Source organism: Elephantulus edwardii, unplaced genomic scaffold (genome assembly GCF_000299155.1).
Source record: "Elephantulus edwardii isolate Elephantulus edwardi_28Jun2011 unplaced genomic scaffold, EleEdw1.0 scaffold00072, whole genome shotgun sequence".
NCBI lineage: Eukaryota > Metazoa > Chordata > Mammalia > Macroscelidea > Macroscelididae > Elephantulus > Elephantulus edwardii.
Window position 1 is genome coordinate 5,273,893 of NW_006399822.1, and position 24,598 is coordinate 5,298,490.

The 24,598-nt window shown below is 51.1% G+C and overlaps 1 protein-coding gene across 1 annotated transcript in view; it reads right to left on the reverse strand.

The window, feature by feature from the left end:
- Nucleotides 1–216: 216 nt before the first annotated feature.
- PLCG2 (phospholipase C, gamma 2 (phosphatidylinositol-specific)) overlaps nt 217–24,598 on the reverse strand; it is a 135,789-nt gene continuing 111,407 nt past the window's right edge. Inside the window, 8 exon segments of the mRNA XM_006888806.1 lie at nt 217–259; nt 1,568–1,752; nt 11,141–11,229; nt 16,076–16,243; nt 17,159–17,273; nt 18,086–18,231; nt 19,501–19,710; nt 21,332–21,434. Coding sequence (XP_006888868.1) covers nt 217–259; nt 1,568–1,752; nt 11,141–11,229; nt 16,076–16,243; nt 17,159–17,273; nt 18,086–18,231; nt 19,501–19,710; nt 21,332–21,434 — 1,059 coding nt within the window.

The following is a 24,598-nucleotide window of genomic DNA, read 5'->3' on the forward strand; positions in this document are numbered from 1 at the left end:
AAATTAACAAAGTCCGCGATGGCAAAGATGGCGTGGCGGGAGGTCGGCCCAAAACTGCCGGCTGGGCGTCGGCTGCACAGGTCATCCTGACGGCAGGCTTGGGAGAGGGTGACTCCGATCAGCGTCTTTCCGCAGTCTGAGTACACTCTTGCACACTCACTGTGTGCACACTCACACGCGTGCGCACACCACACCCTTACACGCAGGCCCCAGCTTCTATGAATAGAACCTGCTGTTGCTGACTCTCTTCTCTCTCAACCTGAAACACAACAGATCAGATCATCACCAAGACGCGCAAGAGGCAGGCAGCGCCGAGCTCTCCCCCCACTCCCGGCCCAGCCATCCGAAGGGCGTCCCTGGTGGACGGCACAGTGCCGAGTCCTGGCAAGAGAGTTAAGTTCTTTGGGCCCCAGTTTCCTTACTGCTAAAATGGGGTCATTTCTAATTGGGAGGATGGAGTTAAAACCAGGTGCTTGTGGAGTGTATGCCAACTCCCAGGTGACCCCACGTGAGCAGAGTAAGTCTGCTCCACGGGGCTTCTGTGACTTTTAGAAACAGACTGCCAGGCCTTTCTTCTGAGGTACCTCTAGGTGAGTTCAAACTGTCAGCCTCTGGATTACCAGCCAAGGGCTGAGCCGCTGCACTGTCCACGGACACAGGAGATGAAAGGGTAGGTGATGAGAGTAAACTCGGGAACTCAGCACTGCGTTTCTAACCTGGGCATCATCTTGGGGTTTCTGTCGGGGCTGATTCTTCACTGCATGGGACTGCCTGGCAGGGCATGAGGTGTCCCTCACTGCTGCCCAGTGCGTGCCGGCAACATAACCAGCACATCCTTGCACGTGCTCTAGGACTAGGGGTGGCGACAGCCATCATTCCTCGCCACCAGTACCCTGAAGTGTCCTGCTGGGAATGGCCGGTGGACTTGCAGAGGGAGCAGAGGTGACTCAAACGCAGCCCACCCCCAGCTCACAGCGCCCCTGCAGGACCGAGGTCAACTCGTGGGGTTTCCAACCGGAGCAGACTGCCACATCTTTGTCCCACGGAGGGCCTGTTAACTTTTGAGCTATCAAGCTTTTGGGCAGTAAGTGCCTAACCACTGTGCCACCAGGGTTCCACGAGACAAGGCTTACAGCCCACTGTGACTGGTGTAGGGAGATGCGCTGTTAACCCAAAGGCCATGCCACTCTGGCAGTTCAAATCCAGCAGGTCCCCTGAGGAAGAGGCAGCGACTTCCAGGGACTTAGAGGCTTCAACCTCACTGGGGGGGGGTGGGCCCCACTCAACTCCTGCTTCACACAGCATGAGATGAAAGGTGAGGGGCCTGCCCAGGGAGTGGTTCTGGCTGTAAAGACCCATCCCCTCTTCTCCTGAGAACAGAATAGCTCTGAACCAGCTGGCGGAGGAGAGCTTTGGTGCGAATGCCAATGGGTCATATAGGTCTGCTGGCCGAGGCAGCTCTTCCATGACAAGTGACTGTGGGCGGTGCGACTCAGAAGCCTGGCCCCAGGTGCCTGGTGCTGGCCGAGACCCCGCTGTGCAGGGCTGGGGGAGAAGGGCCACTCACCTGCGGTTGCACCTCTCCTGGTACAGCTGCAGCTGGTTCTCGTTGACATTGAACTCTTTCACCAGGGCATCCCGGTTCGCATTGCGCAAGTTCTGGTGAGTGTCGTATAGGAAGAGCTGGTTGTTGAGCTCCTCCTGCCGCCTCCGCAGCTGGCGACAGGATGAGTAAAGCTCCTCCTCGCTCTCCTGGAGGGTCAGAAGACATGGCATAGACCCTGGTGAGCACACTGACCAAACCAACTGCACTGCGCACGCGCCCCAGGAGGCGCGTCCCACCCAGGGGCTTCCCCGCCCACCACCCTGGACTCAGTTTCTCCATCCGGAGGCTGCTGTGTGTATCTTCATGGGAGGAAACTGCCCATCCTTCCCCTGAAGGGCAGCTGGTGGAGTCAAACAATAACGCACACAAAATATTAGCACAATGCACCTGGGATTCTCTAAGCGCCTGTTTTAACCAAAGATAAACTCGCAGTTATTTATGCTGATAGAAGGATGTTGCTTATTACTTATTCAAACACTGATGTATTGTACAACATGGAAGTGACCAATGCATTGTCCCCTGGTGCTGCCTGGCAATCACTTCACACTGTCGTTGGTCCACATTCACCTTCTCACCCTTATCCCCAAGGCTCCAAGCAGCAAATGCGGGCAAGAGCAGTATGATGCAGGGCAAAGACAGGTGGTTGGGAGGCAGGTCGCTTAGTCTCCTAAACCCTTAGACATCACCAAGACTTACTACATTGGGAAGGTCTGCTACAAAAGGCCTCGTTATGGTGTTAAAAACAGTGATGTCCTTCTAAATGAATCATGAAGGAGCCTGATGGCCTACTGGTAAGAAGCTGCACTGCAATCCCAAAGGCATGCAGTTCGAATCCACCAGCTGCTTCCCGGGAGAAGGCTGGCAGTCTCCTCCCATATGATTAACTGCCTCTGAAAACCTGCCAGAGGGTCAGCTGTGGGTCATTTCTGACTCTAAGGGACACAGCAACAAATAATGGAGTCACTGAAGTGAATTATGTTGATTTTACATTTATTAACTATCTCGTACATTCTTTTCCTCACTTAAACGTTTTAAAAAAACTCAGTGGATAGAAAGTTACGCTACCAAGCCAAAGGTGGGTGACTTTAATCTGCAGCCCTCAGGCCTGGTTTTGGTTTTGGCCATTCTTCTAAGTGGTGTATAGCACTGGTGTGCCAAATAGGATAATGGTTATCCCTGGTGGACAGTGTTCAGTGGAGCTCCCAGATTAAAATAGGCTTGGAAGCAGCAGTAGCAACCACTTCTAAAATAGCTTGCCCCAGGAATCTCTATGAACTTTGAGAAATGATGAAAGTTATACAAGTGTTCAGGTCTTTCGTTCATAGGGTTGCTATGAGTCATCTATGACTTGACATTACTTAACAACAGCTGTGATTTGGTTGAAAGAACAAATTGGTTTTCCAATCAACAATTCATACTTATTTTGATTGACAATATTATCTACAGTCCCTACAATGTAACCATACTGTTCCCACTTCTTTCCTATATAAACGGTTTCCATTTCTCCTTCCGGCTGTAGCTCCTTTTCTTAACTTTCTCCTTGAGCAAATTCTGCCCTTTGATCTCCTCTAGTTGGTTGTTCTGGGGAGTCTGTACCTCCCAGGTGCTATTTTTTTCACACACAAGACTACTGTTTGGCCCAAAGTTGAGCTGTGAGATGACTTAAAGGACGCTCCTTAGAGGCAGGGATGTCAGAGCTTCAGCTCACACACTTGGGGCGTGCGGTTAGGAAGGACAGGTCCTTGGAAAAGGTGAAGGTCGGCAAAGAGATGAAAACTGTCAGGCAGGTGGGATGACAGGGTGACTGTAAGTACGTCAGAGATGCTGAGGCTGGCCGGGTTAGGGTGACCAGGAGTTGCATTCAGCTCGATGGCATCTAATAACAAGGACCACAGCCTCAGAGGTTTGAAAACTTTGACTTTCTATTGAATTTTGCACCACATTTTTACCATTTCTAGCCAAGGCCGTGTATTGTGGTTCCTTGAACAGTCGCAGCTGGGCACCATCCAGGTCTTCTGGTGTGAGGGTCACGGAGGCAGGAGTCCGAGAGCTCCACGAGTTCTCTGTACTGTCTCCATGTGTCTTTGATTTTCTTCCTCCTCCTTTGTGCCAAACAGACACCTATGTCTGTTCAATTTTAAGACCTGGCCACTATTCACCAAAGTAGGAACTGATCATCGTCCATGTGGACCATGTTACCCCAGTCAACCCTGCGGCACTCCCAGACTCTTGAGCCCCAGCCTCTCATTCCCACGGGTCTTTTGTTATGGTTGAGAGGTTTCCATGGCTTTGTTCCCTGTTCCTCGACTCACAGAAGGACGTGCAGCACACAGAATGTGTCACACGTACACGTTCATGAGTGCAGGCCCATTCTCCTTCCCCCTGTAGTCCGGCTTCCCTCCACCTGTGCGTGCCCTCGTGAGGTGTTAGTACAACGTGTCCGAAGAATATTTACCTCTCTTGCCTTTAACTCGTGGGCTCCTCCCAGTGTATTCCTTTGCAGGGTCCTTCTGAGCCGACCTTCCCTGGCTGGCTGTCGTCTCACCCTTCATCCCTGTTAATATTAGCCGTTTCCCTTCCCCTCCTATCCCTGATTACCCTCAGAGGAGGTTTCTGTGAGTGAAGAACCTTTTCTTGAAATTTTCAGAGTAGCAGTTTGAGTCGTCTGCACTGTTCAGCACTTGTCCTTTTGTGACTAATTTCACTCGGCATAATGTCCTCCAGGTTAACTGATGTTATGAGGTGCTTCTAAGACGCTGTTGTTAATCTTTAACTTCGTGTAGTATTGCACTGTCCGCTTGGACTCAGTACAGCAGCCAGACCGTGACGACGGCCAGTCTCGTGCGGTGGGCCCTGGAGCTGCCATGACTGTAGCTGACTCCACAGAGCCGACTAATGCTGTGGACCACTGCTGCTTATCCACTCACCTGCTGCTGGACGCTTAGGTTGTTTTCCATCCTTTCACTATTGCAAATAATGCTGTCAGGAAATGGGTGCGTGTCTCTCTGTCCATGTCCTGGCTCTGACTGATCCAGGGTGTAGACCTAGGAGAGTGCTGCATCAGATGAGATTTCATTTTCCTATTATTTCTTGGCAATGAATATTTTGTTGGGTTTATTTTTTTAATTGTGATTTAGCAAAAGTTTACAGAAAGATTGGGTTTTCATTCATTCATTGTTGTGTTTTCCTCCCTTCTCCATTCCCCCCCTCCCTCCACTCCAGATTGTCAAACATAGAAATGCTGAATCATGCCTTCCTTTCAGACAGTTCTTCCCCTCATCTGTTCCACTGCAGTGTTCATTACCTATCCACTCTTCTCTTAGTCACTGTCCTATTATGTTCCACCGTGGAATGAACCTTTAGGACCAATGTTAAAAACTGTTATGGTTGTTAGGTGCTGTCGACCCTGTCCACTCCTGTGCCGTCCTCACCACCTCTGACAAGCTCGAGCCCGCTGCTGCAGTCATGGTGTTGATCTACCCGGTTGAGGCTCTCCTTCACTTCTCACCCTCCCCAGGGGATAGCCGCTCCTAGCCGTATGTCCGGAGCACGTGGCTGCTGCACCTTCCCCAGGGCCGCCGTGGTCAGTGTCCTCACGGAATGCTTCCATCTTCTGGGTTCCAGGGCTCAAGATGACAAGCCCAATGCGAAGACCAATCTGTAGTCTACGTAGTTAAACTTAGTTTGGTTTTGTACTTGCTGTTGGAATTCCTACAGATGTCTGAAGCCCTGACTAGGCTGTGGGGGTGCGCTTTCCATTCACTTACCCGGAACTCGGTAAATCCCAGGAACCCTTTCCTCATTTAGCTGTTCCAGTGCCAGCTCCGCCCCTCCTGCTCCACTGTGGGTTCCCTGGCTGGTTACTGGGTCGTCTGCATCGGACCCGAGTCTGCTGTTTCGGTTTCTAACTCAAGGTTGTTTTGCTCTAGATCTGGAGAGGTTTCTCCCCCCTCATTTTTGGGTCACAACATCTTTCACAGGTCATCCTCTTTGTTGAGGGTCTCAATTTTTAAATTCAAGAAATGTAACTGGAAGGCAAAAAACCTGGACTCCGTACTACATACAATAATTACAGCCTGGTCCTGGGATCTAAACAGCGGGACTTCTTCCATCACGAGTACCTTTTCCAGCATTTCGCTTGGATAGTCTTGGAAGTTCTTGGGCCTCGTTTGCCAGGGATCTCAGCTGAGGTGCCCAGCGGCTCTGTTTTCACTCCCTGTACCTGGTGTTCGCCTGATCTTGCTTCTGCTCGTTGCTCCGTAGTCGTGTGTTAGCTGGCATGCTCACAGCTCTGTCCGTTCGGTGGTCATGCTGGGTCTTAGGTGGAAGGCCCACCAGTTTCTTGTCACTGGGGCCAGCAACACTGGACAGACTTGAAAACCTGGAGCAAGCTGTTGAGGTGCAAGGAGAGCCTGTCTGTGCCTTGAGTCTCCCCAGGAATGAGGAAATCATGCCAACCCTGGAAACCAGGATCGGCTCAGCTCCAGAGTACAGAGCTCCCCTGTTCTGGTCCTACGGGGTTCTAAAAACATGGGCGGGAGCCCTGCTCCAAAGAAACTTCAGCATCCTGGTCATCCCTCTAGGCCCCGTGAGCCTTAGCTGCACTTAGCAGGTATGACGCTCGGTCCGTCCAGGGGCAGCTCACCTGGTGATAAAGGTGGATATTCAAGATGGAGGCTAGGATTTTGCAGCTCCGTCTCATATACTTCAGGCATGTGGCCGGGATGGACTGATCCTTGGAGAAGGACATCATGCTCGGAAGGCTGGAGGGACAGCGCAGGAGGGGGAGACCCCAGATGAGATGGATTGACTTGGTGACTGGGGCAGTGAGACTGGCTCAGGACAGGGCAGGCTTCAGAGCTATTGTACATAAGGGTCGCTAGGAGTCACTGGTGACTTGAAGGCACATAACCACTACCTCCTCACAGGTGTGCCAATCTGTGAGGCTGGCACAGGATAGGACAGGGTTCAGGTGTGTTCTTCAGAGGGTTGCTATGAACCTTACTTGACTCGATGGCACCTAACAACAACAGCATACTCATCTACAAAACTGTCCTCAACTTCACCAGTTGGTATTGGAATAGAGGGCCCTTATCAATGAATGGCAGTAACGGGCACAATAAATACATCAACTTATACGAAATTACTTATTCTCTGAAAAGTAATTGTCATGCATTAAAAAAACCCAAACCCTGAAAAACCCAGCTCTTCTGTCCCTTTGATCTGTTTTCCCCATTACTAAATATCTAGCCTCAGGATATCATTTTTAATCACAACACTGTTAAGTTACGTGACAACAATCATTATTTATAGTTTAAAACTGCAACCAGCTTAGCCATCCATCAGTGGACACCTGGCCAAGGAACGGGCAAGCATCCGCCTGCTAGGGGCGGCCTCGGGCTTGTTCTCAGTCATACAGCACCTGGGGAAATGCGGGACGCCATGTGTGAGCCTGCGAACAGGCACAGGGAGCCAACCATAAAATAGCATACACAAAGAGATGATGATGATGGTGCTGGAAAGCCCACACCGACCCCTGGTGAGATCAGACCCTCCCTGGACTGCGCCGGCCCTACGTCTCCGCCATGCTCCGAGTCCCTGCACCAATCCAGCTCGTTGAGAATCTTCCTCTTTCTTGCTGACCCTCTGGTTTTCAGCATGATGTCTTTTTCCAAGGAATTCTGACAACGTCCCCAAGGTTGTGAGGCAAGGTGTCACTATCCTTGTTTATAGGGAGACTCTCTGTTGCGTTTCCTCCAAGGCAGATTGGGTTTTGCTTTAGGCGTCTGTAGGATTCAACGCTCTTCTCTTCGCCACCACCACAATTCAAAGGCTTTTTTAGTCATGGTGCTCATAGTGACGGTGCGTCTTTGGCTTCAGGGAACATCTCTTCCTCACCTACTTCTTCAGGAGTCCTGGTGGGCAGAGTATAAACGTGTTTGGTCTGCTCACCAAACGGCTGGTGGTTTAATCCGCCAGCTGCTCCTCAGGGGAAAGGTGGGCGTCTCCTCCCTTAGATTTACAGCCTCAGAAATCTGATGGGGGGTCGCCGTCAGGCCTGACTGGACCACAGTGTGTCCTGTGGACACTCTCAAGTGAGAAAGAGTAGGTGATGCAGTGCCATGAACTCCACAGAGCATAGCGACAGCTCGCCACGTCAAGGACTAGAGACTGAGAGAGTCACTGTGCCACGTACATTCCTCCACGAGAAGGGGTGGCAAGTATTGGCTGACAATCCTGTGACACTTCACAGGCAATCTCAGCAAGTGACCTGTGAGTCATCACCATCTGGGCCTCGACCGGATCAGTTATGGCAGGGGCAGGTCTGTGCTGAGCCTCCGTGGCACCCCAGGAACACAGTCCTGATGAAAGCGGAGTGTGACCCTGCTGTAGAGCTAAAGGAACCCAGACTGTCCAAACATAAGGCAGCGTGGTTCCTGGGAGACCTCCAGGAATGGCCAGAACCCCCAGACAAATGTGAAATTAGATGACATTTCTACAGGCAGCAGCTGAGCTGAGAAGCACACAAACGCAAATCCTCCACTCAAACATTTCTGAAAGCAGAGAGTGAAAGTGGAGGTTCCGGTTGGAACCACATTCAACGCCCCCCACTCCCTACACGCTCACACCCTCCCTAAGGTAGAGTTGCCAACAACCGCCAAAGCATTAAGCTTCCCTCACCAAGAAGTCGGATCTGGGTAAGCACAATTTTCTCTGAGATTGTTTTCTTCGGCCACCAGGGATGCCTAATGATAGAAATTCTTTCTAATGTTGCCAGGTTGTTTGTGACAGCGACACAGGGTAGTAGTCAGACACTCTCTTCTCACCACCTGAAGCCAGTTTTCTCACATTTTTCTCTGAAGTGTCTGCAAAGGGGTGTGTGTCAGAGAAGCGAGGCTTCCCTCTCCTGGTCCACTGAGCAGAAGGCCGCCTTGCCTGCCTATCCCAAGCTTCCAATGAAGCTCAGATGTTGCCATTCTACCATCTCATTAAACTAACTGATCCCACTGATTCTGACTCAGAGGAGGAGAAGGAGGGCCCTGGAAGCTAAGTCAGGACAGCCTTCCTTGTAAAAGAATCCCATCAATATGCCCAACTCCAGGGGAATGGCTAATCTAGGGTCCACTCATTTAATAGAAGAGTCTGCAGCCATTTAAATGCTAAGGAAGATTAGACCAATGAATGCAATTTGGATCTCATCTCACTTGAAGGCAGCAGTTCTCAGGGATGATCTGACAATCTCCGGAGGTGGGTTTCACTGATGAGGGGATGCTACTGACACCTAGTAGTTCAAAGCCAGGGATGCGGCTGCATTGTCCCAGATAGAATTATCCGCACCACAGTGTCACAAATGCAAAGTGAAAAAAAGATGCAAATAATATTTGTAGTATTATTATTACACCAATAGGAAGGGAGGAAGGAAGACACACATCTAAGAAGGATTTGGAAGGGGAGGAAAAAGACCTAAATAATTTTATCAACGCCCCTAATTACAGGACACTTTCCACAGACTCTGAGCTGTGTTTTCGTTTCTTACCATTTGCAAAAAATATATTCAGGCTTAACTCTCTTAATGAACTTACCACCCTCAAACCAGCGTCATTAACTGCTATATTGGAAAGTACGCAGTTCCTTCTAAAGAGGTGACTAAGTAGACTTGGGCCATCCCATCAAGGATGGATGGACGGCCTCAGTTGCCCTGGAGAGAAGGTGGCTTTTGGGCCATGCCTTTCAGATGCAGGCGACAGACTTTTCAAACATAAGCATTATATTCATTTTCTGAGTCTGAACCACTAGCATTTAAAATTTTTTTCACTGGAGAGCTCCTTGATCTTTTGAGGCTGAATTTAGCTGGCTGTCCCTGGCTGGGTGTGGGACATGGTATGTTTGGGCCCAGTGACTGTGTCTTGTGTCTCTGTGTCCTGCTTTGCTTGCTTGTACTGTAATCTGAGTGAAAGGAGATTGTTTTTCATCCACATGCATCCTGTATTATAACATAATGGTGAGACTCCGAGTCCTCTCACACTTCTCCCACTTCCTCCTTGCTAGTCTCAGCTCCATCAATCCTCTTACCCTTACCCGTCAGGACTGTATCCTTGGAAAAAAGCTGCTCTTCTGACCTTATAAGTACTGGGTATTCTAAGGAACAAGTGTCTCCCAATGTTACTGGTTCACTCATAGGGAACGATAGTTCCACTGTTTGGCTACAAGTTGAGTGGGGGTGACTCAGGAGATCCATTAGCCTCTACCATATCAGAAAACCTGGTCTTTTTAATCTTTTCATTTCCTTCCAAATTTTCCCTCCAATCTGTTGAGGATCTTCCACTGTAATCAGCCCTTTGAGGGTGACCAGCAGTGGGAGCTGGGCACCATCCAGTTCTTCTGGTCTCAGGGTTCCTTAGTTCTTTTAGACTAACTGTCACAGTACATCTTTCATTATTTTTGTCCCCTCTTTAGAAGCACTGTGATGCTCCTAAAATGCTTTGAGGTAAAAAAACTTACCAAGTTTGCAAAAATTGCATGTAAGGCAAATAGTTATGCAGAAAAAGTCTAAAGTTCTCTATCAGTTTTTGCTGCGGTTAAAAATCCATCACATCCCTAGCATTTGCCTGCCACTTCAGAGGGTCTCGACTCTATTCTGGAAGTTGCCAAATAAACCACTCCCAATAACTGTGCAGTAATCCTCCAGAGAACAAACACGACTGGGACTTTTTTCTCCATCCAGAAAACACCACACCTACCTGGGGGCACTGGTCAAGCACAGGTCAGCCCTTTGAAGTGTAAGATAACTGAAATGACGCAGAGCTTTTGTACTGGGAAGGAGAACCATGCTGACGGCTCATCGTTGCTACCCCTGTCTGAATCCAACAGGCAGTAGATATGGTTGCTGGGCAACCACGTGCATTGCTCTTATCGATCATAATTGAGCTATTCTGAATTAGAATCTGTTCAGAGCCCTGCGAGAACGGTACAAATAGCCAGATTTCCTATGACCATCTATTCTATTCATCTACTGATCAGTACTGCTCACATCTTGCTACTGGGTTCTTGACCCACTGTCTTGAGTAACTGTATCTCATCTTTAATAATCCAGTTATTTCCCCCTAAGTCTACCAGACTGGTCAGTCAACAAGGTATCATCACATCCCTTTCTAATAAACTGGCAGCAAGGACCAAGGAGGATGGCTCCTCCAGGAGCAGAGGGGTGCGTCACCTGCTATAGGAAGTTAAGATTCAGACATTTCCTTCATGGGGAAGATTAGACCCTCTTCGTATGGCCTGGGACCACTGCCCAGGAAGAAGGCACATACCCAGGAAAACACTGTCCAACTGGGTTCTCACCGAGATGAAACTAGGAGTCCTTCCACCTACAGAGCCTACTGCTCGCAGAACTGGAGAGCCTTCTGGAGGGGAAAATGGAGAAGGACCTCTGGGAATTCTGTTAGGATGTCTCAGGCCGAGGCTCAAGCTTACCAGGCCCAGCTTTCCCGCTCACCATTCCCATCCCTGGAAGACAGCACTCCATCCACTCACCAGGACTGGTCTCATTTCACAGAAAACCAGGAGGGATGCCAGTTCCATGTCTTCACTGTACCCGTTCTTGAGAGGAACCGACCTAAATCCTGCAGCCAGAATGGGAAAAACAATACAAAAAGGTCATTAATGTCAGACCGTGGTTGACTTGAGCTAACACACAGGCATCACATGCCAAGTTCCAGGAGCCTAGAGGTCCCGGTCTGATGGTTAGAGAGAGGAATTTAGCTCAGAGAGGTCCATCCTGGGAGATAAAGAAAAAACAGTATCTGCCATTTTAAACAGAATTAACCCAAAGCCACAGACAGACCCTTCCACACTGACTGCAGAGCCCTGACTCCAGAGGACCCAGTGCACTATGGGACCCTCACATCACTTCCTCCACTTTGGCCTCTCCAGAGCAGGCGACGCTGCAGTGTGCGTCCAGAGGAGTGGGGTCATCTTGCTTCGAAAGCTGTTCTCTAGGGCAGTTAAGGCTTGGGTTTAATGGTCATTTAAGTGCTTCAGTTTTCTTTGGGAATAAAAAAATCTTCCCACCCACCCTCAACTCAGCACCGTTGTTACTGACAACCACAGAGTCAGAACCAACCCATAGCTGACTCTCTGGTGGGTTTTCAGAGGCAGTTAATCTCACGGGAAGAGATTGCCCGTCCTTCTCCCATGGAGCAACTGGTGGCCTCAAACTATGTGCCTTTGGGATTGCAACATGGCTCCTTGCCACTAGGCCACCAGAGCTCCCAGACGGCATTAAGCAATGTATTTATTTCTTTGCTTATTTTCATTCAGTGGTTTAAGCAGCTACCCAGAGTACTTGACCCTGTGCCATCCAAATCGGTCTCTCAAGAGCTTGTTATACTTGGATTGAGACTGGTGCCTCTCCACAGTGCTGGCACGGAGGGGCACCAGTCTCAATCCGTTACATAACACAGCATCTGCCATTGTTATGTGTACAACCACCAGCCTGATCCATTTCCAAACTTTTAATCACCTTTCACAGAAACTCTGTAGCCCTTCAGCAATACGTTTCCACTTCCACTCCCATTCGCCTTCCAGCCGTGCACGAGTGTTCAATCTCCCCACATCCTCTCCAACGTTTATTGCTTGCTGTCCTACTCAACTCTGCAACTGCTGCTGTGGTGAGATGGTTCCTTGCGATGAATCAGGTCGCTTGTTCTTAGGAATCCCACTTGGTCGTATGAATTATTTTTTTTAAATACTGTTGGATTCTTTTGACCAAGATTTTGTTAAAAGATTTTTGCATGTATATTCATAAGAGATACTCGTCTGTAGTTTTCTTTTTTGGGTTATGCTTCCTTCATAAAATGAGAGTGTTTCTTCTTTATTTTTTGAAATAGACTTAAGTAGACTGATAGTTTGTCTCTGAATGTTTGGTCATCAGCTTGACTTCTTCAAAATGGGTACAAAGACAGATCTCGTGTAGCCACTTGACCACAGAGCTGGTGTCCCAATTTCCTGACATAGACAGAAGCTGTGGCACTGATGACCTGGCAGAATGTGAGGTGATCTGGGGTATTTAGAGTATGTCCCCAATCACGTGGTTTTGTCTGACACTCAGGTCTCCGCACTCAGAGGTGTTACCTGAGTTCCACCCACCCTGCCAGGTGTCCCAGCCCCGTGCACTTCCTCCCGCCACGCATGGCTCTCTCTTCGACACTGAGCAACCCTTCATGGGGTTGGGGTGAAATAGTTTGATTCTGGAGCATTTTGTCAAGGCCAAGTTACTATCACGTGCAATCAACCCCTGTGAAGTTTACAATTTAGTGACACTTTGTACATTCACAAATGCGTACATTTATATTTGCAGACACCACAGTAAAGCCACATTTCAGCACCCCAAAAAAGGCAACCACATGCATTTGTCACCTCATGTTCCCCCTTCCAAATACTAACCTGCTTTCAGTCTCTATGGATTTGTTGATTCTGGATTTTCAGTCATGATATATATATCTCTTATATATATATATGAGATACATACATAGGTATGAGAGCTATATCTATATATTTATCATAATAGTCACATGATCTCCTCCCCGTCTGTCAGGTTCCATCACACTATTTCTCATAGCAAGCCGGTGACTTTGATCAGAACTTGACCTGTCCTGTAACATCCTCCCCTCTAAGGAACACCTGGTTGTACTTCCTCCAGTACAGATGTTTGTTTGTGGGGTACTCAGCACTGTTCATCACCACCCCATTCTTTGACTGAGCACAGCATTCCAAAGTCCACCTATGTTCCAGAACGATTCAGCCCGTCCTTTTTTATGGGGTGGGGACAGTCCACTTTTATTCTTGCTCTGGCTGTTTTCCCAGGGGACAGGGAAATGATGGTGTGTTTTAAAGCCCGGCCAGGGCTTTACTTCCCCGGATGCGACGGGAGGCCTCACTGAGGGTGGCCAGTCAGATACTGTGGGGTTTGAATCCCACCTTTGGTCTCACCAGAACTGTCACTCTGAGCAAGGTTGTTAAGAACACTACACCGCAAAATGCTCCTATTTTACAAGCGGATATGATAAAAGCCTCATTCCTAGAAATGCAGTAAAGACTAAAAAGGTTTAAGACTGTCCTTAGAAAAAAGTGACATGCTCGGGAACGAAGAGACTCAATGTAGTGACTGCAAGAACAGGGTGAGGTTCGTGGGGTTGCTAGGAGCTGTGGCAGACTCGACAACACGAAAACCAAGAACAAAAACACCTTCCTGATTTGCAGAGTAGGATGCTACACGGAGCCTTCTTGGCACAGTGGTTAAGCACAAGCTGTTAACTCAAATGTCAGCAGTTCAAACACTCAGTGACAGAGAGGAAGACCCTCCAATAGAAGGAGACTGACGCGGGGATTACGAGATGGCACAAGAAATCCATTGTACACAGGGTCACCACAAGTCATGGCTGACTCAAGGACAACTAGCGAGAGAATGACCAGTCCACCGTCACTGTGTCGGCGTGCTGCTGTGGCGACCTGGGCGGGGCGCTGATGCTGGAAGCTAGGCCGTCTATCTATCTATATTTTAATTAATTTCTTACTGGATCCTTTGTTCATATTGATAAAAAGATATGACTGCTACCTGTAAGAAACTCTTGGAACAAGCAGCCGGACTCTCACCCCATCCAGTGCCATCTTCGATCTCTGGCTGACTCGAGCCCATCTTTGCAGTCACTAGGTGAGTCCATCCCATCATGATTTTTTTTTCCTCATGGACTAATTTTGACAACATGCTGAAAGTATGGGACATCAGGCCGCTTGTATTTTAAATACAACGAGGTGACCCTTTTCAGCACAGTTTCCAGACCATGACGGACTGGGAAGTAGGGCCTGAGGGCATTGTCCTGGAACAAATGGCCGGTGAAAGCCTCATGGACAGCAGCGGGCACGGTCTAATTTGGGGCCAGAGAGGAGGCTCTCAGGTTGGGAGACACTCCCTCTCCCACTTGGCTGGAGCTTCCCCAGCTGAAGAGACCACGAATCAGCACATGAAGTGCACAGAACATGAGTCAAGGGATCTGGAAACTGATGAAGCAGAAGGCAACATAGCAATATTCTGCTGCTCCTCCCCGGTCTTTCAGTGGCTCGGTTCAGAAATAAGCGGCCAGACCTGCTTCCTCTCCTCTCAGCCTGGAGGCCCTACTTCCCACAGGTAATCGGAATGTCAAGGTTGGCAGCAAAGGAGGAGCGCAAGTCAGAAAAATATGGACGTGGTGAAAAATAGAGTAAGGTGTAACGTGACAGAATTTCCTACTGCCAACGATGTGTTCTGTGCAAAAGCCATTAAAAAAACAAAAAAATAAAAACAACAAAACACCACCGTGATTGTGTATGTGTTGTTGTTTAGACATTGACTACAACTCACAGCCACTCTGAACAACAGATCTGAACCTCACGCCATCCTCAGCGACACTATGTATGTGAACCCGGCCAGATGGAACAAGCAGAATCAGGATGGCTACGGACAGCTCAGTATCGTCAGAACAGGCCGGGGCTGACTGGGAAACAGGGCAGCTGCTCATATGCAAGCTGAAGCTAACAAAGAGCCTAAGTCCACAAGAGCCCAAACGCAACCTTGCCGGTGCTGCATCTGAACGTAGAGACCGTCTCAAGAACAGATCTGATCCACTGGACGCGAATACAGACCAGCGGTGTTGCTGGAAGGTACCACGCACGAAGCAGGCTAAAGGTCAGGACCAGAGAGAAGAGATGCCGGCACCTGGTCTTCCTGCCGAAATGAGCAGAGAGAAACTACAGCGAAGGTCAGAAATGAAGAGGGCGGAACAGAAGGTTCAGAGGGCAGCTCCAGAAGACAAGGCAAAAGACAACCCATTTTTCTCAAGGCTGTCTCACGGTCGGATCACACAGCAGCCCACCTTCCCGGAGTGCTCAGAGACAGGCTGTCAACTGACCTGGCCAGGGGTGACCATGAGGAGACCAGCACCCCACGCATCCTCGAGATTTCACTAACTCCTGGGAAAGGTGAGTCATGGGTTCAACTGTGTTCCCTTCCAAAATACATGTGTGGAATGAGGGAACATGGCAACTGCACAGAGAATGATCCCTCATGATCAGATAAACCAAACAGGATTAAGGGTGTAATTCAACATGAGGACACATGAAAGGTGTTTCTGGGGTCTTGTCACACTTTTTGTTGGAGATGAAAGGGCAGGACAGTCAGCAGAGAGGGGGTCTCAGTACCAGGAAGCTCGGGACATGGAGGTCTCCTCCAGAACCAACACGGACCAAGGTCTCGCCCCAGAGCTGCACCCCGAGTTAGACTTCTAATGTACTTACTCTGAGGGGGACTCTCTCTTGGTTCTCTCAATCTGTATCCGACACCACATGTGGATGGCTCTGACCATGCCTTTGGCATGTGTTCAAACCAGCAGTTCCCCGCCCCAGAATGGAACAAACCCACGTGAAGCCGCTTACCTGAACGGATCCCTTTGATGGGGTAAGTGGCGTGGGCGAGGAAGTTGGGGTCACTGAATATGTCTTCCTCATAAACCACAAAGCGCAGGAAGGCGAGGTTGGGGTCGTAGATTTCAAACGTCACTTTCTCTTGCGTTGGAGCCCACACAGGATTTAAGCCATTATCATCTGGGGAATGATCAGAGCTCATGAAAGGCCAGGTCTGCCCTGCATCCTTCCTGACCTTCTAACAACTGTGACACCAGTGAGTGTACAGAGCAAACTGCCTTTCAACAATTCCTGCACACGGTGTTCCATGACCTGGGTTAGAGCACCCACCTGTGACTGCACTCTTCCCACTCCCTCCCACTCATACCCGTCCTGCCTTTGACCAGGAAAATGCTGCCCTTCCGCCCTTTCAGCCTAGTTGCCATCAACTCCAGCAGACACTGTGTGTCAGAGCAGAGCCATGCTCGCTTCCCACGATCGTCAGGGACTGACAGCTGGAGAACAGCTGACTCCTGACTACTAGGTTTGACCTTGGTGTAAACGTAAGAGTTCTGTGTTTCCCACTGTGGTAAACACACATGTGACCATCTCCAGATGAACAGTCCTCTCTAGTACCTGTGTGGGGTTGAGTCTGATGGTGTTCAAAGGTCAACTCTGAATTACACTTGAACTCCGACCTGCCTGGGAGGTCAGCCCTCCTCACCCCCACACTGTCCCACAGTCCATGCAGCGAGCCTTTGCTTTAAGTTTGCCATTGAGCAAGCGGACCATTTGCCCCATCCAGGGCCTCCTGGATCATTTAGCAACGTGTAAGTAAACGCGCATCTTTATCAAATATGAGACATGCTGTGGCCAGCCCGGGCTTCACACAGGAAGAGGTCAGCCCCTGTCCCTCGACACCCCGCCCCTCCCCAGTATGACTGGCCTGAGCCGCCCCTCGCGGGTCTCAGCTCAGATGTGTGCAGCAGGCAGGGGAGCCCAGCATCCTGGTCTTGCTGGGATTCCAGCCCCACATTAAATGTCTCTTTGGTTTCCTCTCCTAAGTTGAACCCCAGCCACAAGTCAGCCTCCTTGACCCCAGAAAGGACCACTTACTCACAACAGTCGTCTTAAACTTGTTGTTGTCGTACTCGGCTCCACAGATCTCCACCTCCACAAAGGGGCAGGCGATGCTCCGGCCGAGCTTGGGGAGGTGCCGGGCACCGAGGACCTTGGAAATCAGAGGGCAGTGCTGAGAACTAGGAGTGAAGACACCCACCACTGCTGTGGGGGAGGATCAGGGGGCGGCATCATTTCTTCAGAGCCTGGTCTACATGTCAAGACTCCTCTATTTAGATCCCATCAGAGACTGACGTGTATTCCCACAGAGTAAGTGTCAGCTGCGTCCGGAGGCTCCTTGTTCCACTGTAAGAGGAGTGGGGTGGCATGCCCTGATCTGAGACCAGAGAAGAGGAGCTTCCCTGGAACGAAGCCCTGGGATCCCTGTGCTAAGTCCTTCTAGACCCAAGAGACACTGCAAGAAGGCCTCCCCCAGAACTCTAAGTCTGCATTCTTGCTGCCTCTAGTGTGAGAAAATAAATGTGCACTTGTTTGAACCCCACTTATGGTATTTCTGTTTAGCGGCCCTAGATAACAGAGCCGTACTAAGAGGAAAGCAGAAAGAATACGCCCTGTTTAAGATGCACACTTCACTCCTCCACCTCATTTTGTTTTTCACAAGAAAACTGTTGCCAAGACAACACATTCTGTGGAAGGTGGATGAATTAAGAAAACTCGGGGGATTAGAGTTTGGACAGTGCTGGGGCAAAGTCCAGGTGGCTGTTCTGACCAGTGGGAAATACTGGCCTCCCCCTAGACAAAAGGGGACCAATGCGGGCTTGGAAAGGAGTCCCCTCCCTCCTCCTCTTCTCCCGAGTGACTCTGGAGGGAGTGCCCTGCAGCACAGATCCTCGCCCCTTCCTGGTGGTGCCGAGGGTTGAGCCCCTCCCCCACAGCAGGGAGGTGAGGGAGGACGGGGCTCACCTTGACCGTCAGAGTCATCAGGATCTTCCTCTGGGGCTCGGGTGGCACTGGGTCGTACCTGTCCGTCCTCATGCTCTCCGGCTGCAGGACGTAGCCCGTGCCCCCGTTGAGGGAGAACAGGGCGTGATTCATCTGCATGTATTTATCTAGGAGGGAAAGCAAGCCCCAGCGGTTAGCCACAGAGACACTGGGCTCCCAGGATGCGTGGTGATTTATACCTGTTCCCCCACCAGAAATAAACTGGGTAGCTGTTAAGATCATTTCTGGCTGCAGGAAGATACGGGCTTTTTGGGATCGTCATAAAGACCCACGTGACAGGTAGAAAATAGTCACATGCAGGGGATGCCTCTCTAAGGCCGTCAAAGCATTCACGCGCACTGCAGGGAGGAAAACCATCTCCCCCTGAGGGACAGGCAGAAAGTGAAGTTCTGCCAGAGGCGGCCTGTTGGAAACTATTCCAGTCTGCATTCGCATCAGGATCTCTACGGAGGCACGCTGGGCACAGGTGACCCCAAAGTAAATGTGTGTGCTGTCTGAACCTCCATACACGTTGGGGGGACCTATCCCCCACATATCTCCTACAACCTGGAAGAGGTGGGTACACACCTCCGCTTACAGAGGGCAGCGCCACTGTGATGGGCATGAATGCATGGGAGCCAACAGCAGACCTGTTACATGAATGAAGGCTCCAGTCCAGGGCCTGCTACGCAGACACACCGCAGAAGCACTCCAGCTGCAGTCCCAGACCACTGCAATCAAGCAAGTCACTATTTTTTGTCTCCCAGGGCGTAGGAAAGTCATGTTGATGCGATGCTAGAGCCCATTCCGTTTGCAACAGCAGGATAAAAAGGCCGGAATGTTGCAATAACCACCGATTATGAGCCAGAAGCATGAGAAAAGGTCCCTATAGACTTTCCTGATGCAGTGTTGCCACAAAACATTTTTTTTAAAGTAGATTCTCTAGGAAGTACAATTAAACAAGGCATGCTTGTAAGACTCCCGAGAGATGCTTAAATAACAAAAATGCAAAGCAGTGTGGTTTATGCTGTCAGTGATTTGAGAGGTCTTTTTCCCAGTGTGTACATGTCTCTGTACACCGTGGTGCAATGTGGAGAGAGGCCCGCAGCCAGCCACAAACAGCCAGATTCAGCAGTGCCTGAAGCGAAGCATTGTCACCTGAGGAAAAAGCACGGCCTTTTCCTCTTAGGCCAGACTAACTCAGCTTCTGTCATCTCCCGTCATGAAATCGGCCTAGTACCAGCGTCCACTGCCAGGGACGCCCACGGCTCCTCGCCACCTGCCTTCCATCAGTGGGCCCCAGTCTACCATTCTGGGACAGGACACCTGCCACCCCGCTGGCTCTGTCCAGGGCGGCTCAGGGTCACTGGAGCCGGAGTGACTGTCGGTCCCGTTACCTGGCGTCTGGAAGTTGAGCGCCACCATCTGGGAGCCACACAGCCAGAGGCGGAAGGGGTCGTAGTTGGAAGAGTCCACCCTCTGTCCCTTGGGGTAGACGCGGGTCAGGCCCTTCTGATTGTACTTGAGCAGCTCGACGGGCTTCTGTCTGACGATGCTGTCGGCCTTGGTCTCCACGAAGGAGCGGATCTCCCGGAAGTCGGGGTTTTCTGCACACAGAAGGGGCAGTCAGCACCTGGTTTGTGTCCTGTTACATAATCTGACCAACAGTCAGATGTAGGGACTTCGAGCTGTGGGTATTGCCCTGTTCCTCCCGTGGATTCTGGCCTTTCGGGGTCCCAGGTACTAGGTCTCCAGTAGAAGGGGGCCCAGTTTGCTCAGAACCATTTAAACCCACTGACACTGAGTTCTGACTCACAGCAACCCTCCATTGGGCTGTAGAGACTGCCTGTCTTTCTCCCTCTGAAGGTTTGGTGGATTCAAACCATTGACCTTGGGGTGGCAGCTCAACACTTTGCGCACTGTACCACCAGGGGTCCCTCCACAGGGGTCCAGCATTATTTTTGTGTGTGCTTAAAACTGTCAAGTCTTCAAGAGGGCAGGATGGTCTCGGGTAAAGAGGGTCTGAGGTTTTAGGGGGAAAGGCACAACAGATACAGGATCTTCAATGGAGGATGCAAGTCGCCTAGATGTGAGTCAGGTGATGCGGCGGGGAAGGTAAGAGGGGAGCGGGCGCCGAGGCTCCCTGATGAAGGTGTTTCCCCGACTCAGCCTGGGGAAGACAGCCAAGCAATAAACAGCCAGGCTGGGCGCGGTTCCGACCTCTGGTCACTCCCCTGGGATGTATCAGTACCCAGGGGCCTCCCTTTCCCACGTGGCTCTGGACTTAGTACTTTCGCCTCTGTCCCAGGACCAGAGACCCTTGAGATCAAAGATAAGGAGTTCCTTAAAAATCCCAAAGAAAGGGGAAACGGATATGAACAACCTCCCTGTGCTCTCCGGGGCAGTGAGCTCAGTGGGAGAATCTGATGGAAGAAGAGCCGTTTCCTCAGTCCTTCAGTGGTCAGCTGAATAATAGCCCTGAGAATCTGGGACCTGCCACTTTATGCTGGGGACATGCAGATGTGTTTAATTCAAGGAGCCTGGATTACAGGGTGGCCCTGGATGTAAGAGGAGGAAGAGCTGACTGTGAAGCGGGGAGAAGGCCGACTTGAGCGATGCAGCCATGAGCCACAGCATGCTGGCAGAACTGGGAGAGATAGGGGACAGGTCCTCCCAGGGCCAATCGGGAGAGCGTGGCCTGGCCAGCACCTTCATTCTGGACCAGTGACACAGTCTCTATTTCTGACCTCCAGAACTGAGAATAAACATGTGTTGTTTGAAGCCACCAAGTCCATGGGCACTTTGTACAGCAGCCGCAGGAGGCCAGGCCTTTGCACTGGTTTCAGTCATAGGCAGTGACCTGAATTTCTAAAACTGGGCAAAGGAAAAGGGGGCAGGGGGTATTCATTTGCAGGCCTGGAATGGGGGCCTCAAAAAAGGCACATTAAGTGCTTTCTAGGACACCTGATCAAGTAGCACAGGACAGCAACACACCACTGTCCAGCCATGTTTGCTCTGGTGTCACTCCTCAGACACAGTGAACTGGGATCAGGCATCCACCCTCTAAGTGGCTTTGCTGAGGGGCTGTGTCACTGTCACCCTTGTCCCAAGGCTCCTGCCTGGAGCACTCACACCCCCAGGTGGCCTCCTAGACCCCATCGGGCCCTGAGAGAAAAGTTCTCGCCCCTTCCAGGAGGGAGACCAGACCGCATGGCGGGAGGACATTACCTAAATTGTCCTTGGTCTTGCTGGTGGGCTTGCAGTAGACCACCAGGTCGGAGAGCTCGATGGCGATCGACTGGTTCTTCTCCCAGTACTTCATGTTGTTCTCCTGTGGGGTCAACCGTCCGGCCGCAGCCTCAGCCTCTGCCTCGCAGGCCTGAGGTCCCTCTGTGACCTCCTCCCCGCCGCCACCCAGGCCTTTCTGTTCTCTGCCAACATCCAGACAGGCTCTTCCCACCTCTCAAATACAGATGATTAAAAACGAAACACGGCGTCAGTGAGTCCATTCACATTTCCCAGGCTGTAAATCTTTACGAGAAGATTGACCATCTTTCTCCCTCGGAGTGGCTGGTGGATTCGAACCACTGACTCCAACAACCAGAAGTACAATGTGACATGCCACATCACCGAGGCGCCTGCCTTCGTCCCAGCCCTCTCTGGCCCCAAACCTCACAATGAGTCTTAGAATCTAGTTCCCCAAGTTCCTAGAGCCTGCAGCTCACAGCACCTGTCCACTCACGTCCGCTACCCTGTCCATCACGCTCTGTCCCGGGATCTCAGGGACCGAGGGAACTTTCCACTGTCAATTCTAGCTCCCCCAGCCATATTACTCACTGCAGGCTCCCCAAATCCTGACATTCTCTCTCTCCAGCTGTGACGGGATCATGAGAGAACAGGGTGGACAGCACTGGATGCACTCTGTACCTGTCTATATCCGGGATCCTGCATCCTCAGTGCCTCATGGGTAATTATTTACATTTGACAGCACATCCCTGACAGGTCAGCTCTGCCTCCCCCTTCACAGAGGAATTCCATTGCCTTCCCCAGGCTCCACAATGGGACAGGGACATGGCCAGATGGCCCAGGTGCTGAGCCCGACCCCAGGTACCACTCTAACTTGCCCCAACACGCCATTGCCCACTCTGAGCCCCCTATACCAGCCCCACGGTATATGCCCGGGTCCCTCCAGGTCCTAACAAGCTCCTCCCTCATTGCCCACCCCCCACTATCGGACCACCTGGTCAATCTCCTCCTAGAACGGCCCCAATCCACCCTCAGTGGGGACTGTTGTGACCAGTACTGGGAAGGGAGGTGGCCTGCCTCACCCTCACTCTGCTTGGGGGGTGGGGGGTGGCCTTGTCCACTATCTGACATCACAGTCCCTCGATGCCACCCAGATCTGCTCCCCCCACCCCCGACAGCAGGCCGTGGAGATGGCAGTACCCAGAAAGGGGAAACAAGTTGAAGATATGCGCTCAAACCCTGCCTGCTAGTCACTGGAGGTGGCAGTCAGGCAAGTGCCAGCCTGTGTCTCTGCCTCAGTTTCCTCAGCCATAAAATGAGATAGCCCTACCTCCAGTGGATGTCCCTAGCACCCAGCGGACCCTCACCAAGTGACAGCCACTCGGGTGGCCCTGGGAGATGCCTCCCTATGCAAAGCTGGAGACACCCCTCCCAGGCACCAGGTAGCTGAAGCCACCTCATTTCTAGAAGCTTGCCTCCACCCACAAATACCTCCACAGTTGCCCAGGATGAAATGTTGCCAAGTCAGCTCCATTCATGGTGACCCCCACATGTGTCAGGTACAGCTGCCCTCCAGAGAGCGTGCGCTGGGCCTTTGTTCTGAGGCGCCTCTAGGTAGACTCAAACCTCTCACCTTTCGATTAACTGAGCATGTTAACCATCTGTAGCACCCATGGACTCTAACCTAACCCCTGAGGCCAGACAGGAAGACCGTGGCAATGGCCAGCTAAAAGGCCTGGAACCTGAGCCCCACCAGCGATCACTTCACTGACACAGCCCTGGATGTGGCCACATCAAAGCACACCCACTCCTCCAGCCAAGCAGACAACAGCAAAACGCCCACGTCCCCGATGCCACGCTGCCTTGCAAGCCTGCCCCCACTCAGCTTTATCTCCACCCAGGCTGTGGCAGGAGTGTGCAGACTCCCATTTTCCAACCTTCAAATACAATAACATAATAAGGCTTCAAAACACTCCTCATAGGGGAGCTCTGGTGGCCTAGTGGTAAGGAGCTGCAACTACAATCGCAGAGGCGCACGGTTCGAATCCACCAGAAGCTCTGCCGGGGAAGGAGGGACAATCTCCTCCTGTACCAGTCAGATCTGATTTGACGGTGCACTCACACAAAAAATTTTAAAAAAACACTCCTCATAAACCTTTGCAAAGAAACCAGTTCAGGGGGATTGAGATCAAAAGCGGCAAACAGGAGCTGTGAACAGGTGAGCTGCATACCAGAGAGCTTGTGGGAGACATTTCCAGGGAAGAAGCTGTCTTCTCAGTTAAGAGCAGTGGTAACAGCAGCAGCTGTACTAGGCGGCGGGCGGGGGGGTGTCCTGTGGTGCCCACTCTGTCTAAGCCCATTTACGGGTTACTCTGACACACCTCGGGCCAGAAAATGAAGCATCTTAGGGCTCCAAAGACCAAAGCTGTCAAGGATTTCCTTCCTTGCGCCCACAAACACCACCCATGTTCGCAGCAGTCACGAAATTAAAGGACGTGTAGCACTGAGGAAGGATGTCAGGTTAAAGGCTAAGGTTGCTGCTCCAAGGCATGGTATTTCTAGTTCCTTAGGCACTGGAAAGTTGGACAATGAATACAGATGACGAGGAGAATGGCAGCCTCTGAATTGTGCTGGAGAAGGGTACTGGATATGCCAGGGGCTGCTAGACAAGCCTGCCCAGAAGGAAGTGCACTCGGGGCTCTTAGAGGCAAGGTTGGGGAAACTGTTGCACAGACTTCGGACATGTTGTCAGGAGGGATAGTCCTTGGAAAAAGACATCATGCTGGGAAATGTGGAGGGTCAGAGATAGAAGACCCTCAAGGAGATGGACGGATACAGTGACCGTAACAGTGGGCTCACGCATGTCGGAGGTCATGAGCATGGGCCAGTGGCACAGGATAAGACAGCTTCAGCTGTTGTTCACAGGGTCACCGTGAGTCACAGGTGACTCGATGGCACCTAACGACAAGCGCTCACTGCTCCTGTCTTTCCCCATCCTCAGCCAGAGAGGCCCAGAAGGCCCAAATGACAGGACACAGAGGGGCCCATGGTGACCAGTGATGCCATACAGGTCAGGACAGCCACCCCGTGATTCACCCAGAGGGAGAGAGCAGACGGTCTGCACATGAGAACTGGGCAGAGGCAACCCCTCGTGCTTCAGAGCACTACTGCCCCGCAGGCATGTCGGGAAGAGAGGGGACAGGCAGCCCTGTCGGTCACTAGCTCAGGCCACACTGGCTCAGTCCCCAG